The following is a 6,624-nucleotide window of genomic DNA, read 5'->3' as shown; positions in this document are numbered from 1 at the left end:
AGCCCTTCCGGGTTGGGGTGTTACAGCTATGGTATCAGAGCAAAGGCTCTTTCCTGTAGAAAACTTGAAGATAGTAATTAAGACCTGTGAGGAATGGGTAGATATCTATGATAGGATTCAACTTGATCTCTTATTTGGTTTAACTCCTATGTCTATTCTTATAGATGCCTCCTCATCGTCCGCCACGTAGGAAATATCAGTACTAATAGTCACTCTAAGTATCCGTAAGTCTCTATTGACTTTTCGTACGGTAAGATATTTTATTAAGATACGTTATAAAAGGACCATTAGGGCACATGTATAAGGTAATTGACAAGTATAGTTATGACTTTAGTTACGAATTTCAGATACACATGTATGATTAGGAGATTCTGGTTATATAAGTTAGTAACTCTGCTATAAAAGTTTCGTTTCTGTTACTTATGCAATAGGTTATATTCTTATTTGAAAAAAATTTCGAGGACGAAATTTCTTTTAAGGGGGTAATAGTTGTAATGCCCATAAATTTAAAATCATTATTCTAGAAATAAAAAGAATAATAGTAATTTATAAATTAACCACTAGAAAACCCTAATTAAGACACCCAAGCATGTCAATCAAACAAGTAGGTAGGCATGTCAATCAAGCAAGTAGGTAGGCATGTCAATCAAGCAAGAAGGTAGGCATGTCAAGCAGGTAGGTAGGCATGTCAAGCAGGTAGGTAAGCATGTCAAATTTCTGGCTATAAATAGTCGACTTTGGCACTTGATTTCTGGTGTCAAAGCGACGGAAATTCTCTGAACCTACGTCGAATTAGAGTAGTTACAATCCAATTAAACACACACGAATCACGAAGTGTTGCCGCAATCAGGGTAATTACTCGATCGCTATTACGATTCATTTCCGGGATCAATATGTCCAAAGAATGTCTATGTGCCGCCCACATTGGGTTATGCTTTGTCGTTTGTCGATAATTCGATAAATGAGTTGAAGCATTATACTTTGTCGTTTGTATAATTCGATAAATGAGTTGAAGTATTATACTTTGTCGTTTGTCGTTAATACGATAAATGAGTTGAAGTATTGCACTTGGTCATTCATTGGGAGAATTTGATCTCGTAAATTATCGTAACTGCTGTATTGATCACTAACCCTGTTTTGTGTACATTATTGTGAAATTAGGTTAAAAGATTAATCAGTAGTCTAAACTCTGCCCATATAAATCTAAAATATTAGCGCAAGGTAACTTCACTTTGGAGTTATTAAGGTACGGATCCTTACCCCACTCTTTATTGCTTCATATTCAAATTGTTATAAAACCACTAAATTACTATATCTGTTAAAAACTCCTCACGTCTTTGATTATCGATTCATTTGACAGTCCGTTCGATTCCTATCATTTGATTTAGCTTTCATGTCATGCGATAGTATTATGTTGTTATACTCATTATCGCATGGTCCAATATATGTTCCGTTTTGTTATGAAAAATAAGTTTTATAAGTTATGTGAATAAGACCATTTGTACTCTGATACCATAGCTGTAACACCCCAACCCGGAAGGGCTGACGTGTCACAATAACGGTAACATAAACAAAAGTCATAATTCCATTTATTTATTTGATAAGGATACAACCACACGACCATTAAAATTAAGATGAATGCATTCATCTTAATTTTAATGGTCGTGTGGTTGTATCCTTATCAAATAAATAAATGGAATTATGACTTTTGTTTATGTTACCGTTATTGTGACACGTCAGCCCTTCCGGGTTGGGGTGTTACAGCTATGGTATCAGAGCAAAGGCTCTTTCCTGTAGAAAACTTGAAGATAGTAATTAAGACCTGTGAGGAATGGGTAGATATCTATGATAGGATTCAACTTGATCTCTTATTTGGTTTAACTCCTATGTCTATTCTTATAGATGCCTCCTCATCGTCCGCCACGTAGGAAATATCAGTACTAATAGTCACTCTAAGTATCCGTAAGTCTCTATTGACTTTTCGTACGGTAAGATATTTTATTAAGATACGTTATAAAAGGACCATTAGGGCACATGTATAAGGTAATTGACAAGTATAGTTATGACTTTAGTTACGAATTTCAGATACACATGTATGATTAGGAGATTCTGGTTATATAAGTTAGTAACTCTGCTATAAAAGTTTCGTTTCTGTTACTTATGCAATAGGTTATATTCTTATTTGAAAAAAATTTCGAGGACGAAATTTCTTTTAAGGGGGTAATAGTTGTAATGCCCATAAATTTAAAATCATTATTCTAGAAATAAAAAGAATAATAGTAATTTATAAATTAACCACTAGAAAACCCTAATTAAGACACCCAAGCATGTCAATCAAACAAGTAGGTAGGCATGTCAATCAAGCAAGTAGGTAGGCATGTCAATCAAGCAAGAAGGTAGGCATGTCAAGCAGGTAGGTAGGCATGTCAAGCAGGTAGGTAAGCATGTCAAATTTCTGGCTATAAATAGTCGACTTTGGCACTTGATTTCTGGTGTCAAAGCGACAGAAATTCTCTGAACCTACGTCGAATTAGAGTAGTTACAATCCAATTAAACACACACGAATCACGAAGTGTTGCCGCAATCAGGGTAATTACTCGATCGCTATTACGATTCATTTCCGGGATCAATATGTCCAAAGAATGTCTATGTGCCGCCCACATTGGGTTATGCTTTGTCGTTTGTCGATAATTCGATAAATGAGTTGAAGCATTATACTTTGTCGTTTGTATAATTCGATAAATGAGTTGAAGTATTATACTTTGTCGTTTGTCGTTAATACGATAAATGAGTTGAAGTATTGCACTTGGTCATTCATTGGGAGAATTTGATCTCGTAAATTATCGTAACTGCTGTATTGATCACTAACCCTGTTTTGTGTACATTATTGTGAAATTAGGTTAAAAGATTAATCAGTAGTCTAAACTCTGCCCATATAAATCTAAAATATTAGCGCAAGGTAACTTCACTTTGGAGTTATTAAGGTACGGATCCTTACCCCACTCTTTATTGCTTCATATTCAAATTGTTATAAAACCACTAAATTACTATATCTGTTAAAAACTCCTCACGTCTTTGATTATCGATTCATTTGACAGTCCGTTCGATTCCTATCATTTGATTTAGCTTTCATGTCATGCGATAGTATTATGTTGTTATACTCATTATCGCATGGTCCAATATATGTTCCGTTTTGTTATGAAAAATAAGTTTTATAAGTTATGTGAATAAGACCATTTGTACTCTGATACCATTGCTGTAACACCCCAACCCGGAAGGGCTGACGTGTCACAATAACGGTAACATAAACAAAAGTCATAATTCCATTTATTTATTTGATAAGGATACAACCACACGACCATTAAAATTAAGATGAATGCATTCATCTTAATTTTAATGGTCGTGTGGTTGTATCCTTATCAAATAAATAAATGGAATTATGACTTTTGTTTATGTTACCGTTATTGTGACACGTCAGCCCTTCCGGGTTGGGGTGTTACAATTAGAGGATCCAAAGAGAGAGGAGGTTCGTGAGGATTCCATAGGAGATACCTTTCCCCACGAAACCATAGATTTTGTTAGTGCCGAGGTAGAGGGTTTGCCATGGTTTTCGGATTTGGCAAACTATTTGGCAACCGGAGATCTTGTGAGGGGTATGTCCTACCAACAAAAGAAAAAGCTTCTTAGGGAGGCTAGGAAGTATATTTGGGACGACCCTTACCTCTTTAGGATAGGTGGAGATAGAGTGCTTAGGATATGCGTTTCAAAGGAGGATGGTTTAGACATCCTTAGACATGTGCACGAGGGTTTAACGGGGGGCTATCACGGAGCGAATGTGACGGCACAAAAGGTTTTTGATAGTGGGTTTTATTGGCCAACGGTAGTTAAGGATGTCGTAGAGTTTGTTAGGACTTGTGACCGTTGCCAACGGACCGGCAACATCTCATCCAAGGATGAAATGCCTCAAAATCCCATCCAAGTCTTGAAAATCTTTGACGTTTGGGGCATTGACTTCATGGGACCTTTCCCATCCTCTAGTGGGAATAGGTACATCCTCGTGGCCATTGACTACGTTTCGAAGTGGGTCGAAGCTCAAGCTTTGCCCACCAATGATGCCCGAGTGGTGGTGAGATTCCTTAAGAAGTTGTTCACGCGTTTCGGAGTCCCTAAAGCTATCATAAGTGACCGTGGCACGCATTTTTGCAATTCCGCCATGGAAAAGGCACTTGCACGCTACGGTGTCACTCATCGTCTTTCTACCGCGTACCACCCGCAAACTAGTGGCCAAGTAGAGAATGCTAACCGAGGGGTGAAGAGAATCTTAGAGAAAACGGTAGGAAAAAGTAGAAAGGATTGGTCGGAAAAGCTCGACGACGCTTTGTGGGCATTCCGTACCGCCTATAAGACACCGTTAGGCACAACACCCTTTATGATCGTGTATGGCAAAGCTTGCCATCTTCCGGTTGAATTAGAGCATAGGGCGTTGTGGGCATTAAAAACCGTAAACCTTGACCTTACCGAAGCCGCAAGGAGGAGATTCTTCCAGATTCATGAGTTGGAAGCATTGAGGGATGCCGCTTATGAAAGATCATGGAGTATCAAGGAGAAAACTAAGGCATTGCATGATAGGCGGTTGAGAGGTTTGAAAGATTTTAAGGTAGGTGATAAAGTACTTTTTTTCAACTCACGGTTGAAATTGATAGCAGGAAAATTGAAATCGAGGTGGAGTGGCCCGTATGTGGTGAAAGAAGTGTTTCCATACGGCACGGTTGAGCTATACGATGAGGTCGACAAAGGTGTGTGGAAGGTAAACGGCCATAGACTGAAACATTACTTGGGAGGTCCTATTGATACTACTGAAGAGGAAGAAATTCCTCTAGAGGACCCACCTACCTTTGCCGAACAGTGAGCGCGAAAAGCTTCGCGTGTAGAGTATGTACCGTTTGTAAATTTCTTAATTTTTCGTGTTTTTCATAGTTTTTTTGTAGTTTTTCGGTTTGTGTTTTGTGTCGTTGAGAATTTTGCAGGTAGGTGGGTTTTGTGTAGTTTTTCGGTTTGTGTTTTTCATACTCTACACGCGAAGCTTTTCGCGCTCACTGTTCGGCAAAGGTAGGTGGGTCCTCTAGAGGAATTTCTTCCTCTTCAGTAGTATCAATAGGACCTCCCAAGTAATGTTTCAGTCTATGGCCGTTTACCTTCCACACACCTTTGTCGACCTCATCGTATAGCTCAACCGTGCCGTATGGAAACACTTCTTTCACCACATACGGGCCACTCCACCTCGATTTCAATTTTCCTGCTATCAATTTCAACCGTGAGTTGAACAAAAGTACTTTATCACCTACCTTAAAATCTTTCAAACCTCTCAACCGCCTATCATGCAATGCCTTAGTTTTCTCCTTGATACTCCATGATCTTTCATAAGCGGCATCCCTCAATGCTTCCAACTCATGAATCTGGAAGAATCTCCTCCTTGCGGCTTCGGTAAGGTCAAGGTTTACGGTTTTTAATGCCCACAACGCCCTATGCTCTAATTCAACCGGAAGATGGCAAGCTTTGCCATACACGATCATAAAGGGTGTTGTGCCTAACGGTGTCTTATAGGCGGTACGGAATGCCCACAAAGCGTCGTCGAGCTTTTCCGACCAATCCTTTCTACTTTTTCCTACCGTTTTCTCTAAGATTCTCTTCACCCCTCGGTTAGCATTCTCTACTTGGCCACTAGTTTGCGGGTGGTACGCGGTAGAAAGACGATGAGTGACACCGTAGCGTGCAAGTGCCTTTTCCATGGCGGAATTGCAAAAATGCGTGCCACGGTCACTTATGATAGCTTTAGGGACTCCGAAACGCGTGAACAACTTCTTAAGGAATCTCACCACCACTCGGGCATCATTGGTGGGCAAAGCTTGAGCTTCGACCCACTTCGAAACGTAGTCAATGGCCACGAGGATGTACCTATTCCCACTAGAGGATGGGAAAGGTCCCATGAAGTTTAAGCTTTGCGGGTTTGTTTGGGTGTAACTATGGATTTTTGCTAAAAAAAATAAGTTTTTGAACTGATTTTTGCAAACGAATTTAGTTTCCTTAACAGATTTTGTTGCTTCAAATGTTATGTTAAGGTTTAAAATGTCCAACTCTCACGTGTTTTCGCCTCAAGTGTAGGGATATTTTGGCACTTATGCTTAATTGAGGACAATTAAAGTGCCGGGAGGAGATAGTGTACATTGAGTCGTAGTTCGTTCGAGTCGTGAGTCTAGAAGTGTTTTTAGGATAGTAGTTTGAGTCTAGTGTCGGGTTTACTTATATGCATGTACAAGTTCACAATTTTTTGCCCGTACTCAATCTCCATTCGGGCGAAAGGATGTGTAACTTACGCCTTTGTAAACGGTAACCCATTTTTTTTTCGAAATTAGCCGCGAACGAAATGCTATACGGCTAGTTCTTTATTGTTTTTCTTTTTCTTTTAAAAAAAAATTATAAAAACACAAAAAAATTAAAAAAATTAAAAAGACCAAAAATAGCTCGTGGTACTAATAATCTGCATTGTTTTCTTGTCAAATATGTCTTGTTTTGCAGATCATGTCAGGTGCAGGATCCTCGTCCAACCCAAGGAAGAGAAGAATC

The 6,624-nt window shown here is 39.0% G+C and overlaps 2 protein-coding genes across 2 annotated transcripts; one reads left to right on the top strand and one right to left on the bottom strand.

The window, feature by feature from the left end:
- Positions 1–4,213: 4,213 nt before the first annotated feature.
- On the top strand, positions 4,214–4,909 carry LOC110870287. Its single transcript, XM_022119476.1, has one exon. The coding sequence runs from the start codon at positions 4,214–4,216 to the stop codon at positions 4,907–4,909; it is 696 nt and encodes a 231-aa protein (XP_021975168.1).
- A 184-nt stretch (positions 4,910–5,093) lies between these two features.
- LOC110870286 lies at positions 5,094–5,789 on the bottom strand. Its single transcript, XM_022119475.1, has one exon. The coding sequence runs from the start codon at positions 5,787–5,789 to the stop codon at positions 5,094–5,096; it is 696 nt and encodes a 231-aa protein (XP_021975167.1).
- Positions 5,790–6,624: the final 835 nt, after the last annotated feature.

This window comes from Helianthus annuus, chromosome 8 (assembly GCF_002127325.2).
Source record: "Helianthus annuus cultivar XRQ/B chromosome 8, HanXRQr2.0-SUNRISE, whole genome shotgun sequence".
Lineage (NCBI taxonomy): Eukaryota > Viridiplantae > Streptophyta > Magnoliopsida > Asterales > Asteraceae > Helianthus > Helianthus annuus.
This window is presented reverse-complemented; position numbering and strand designations above follow the sequence as displayed.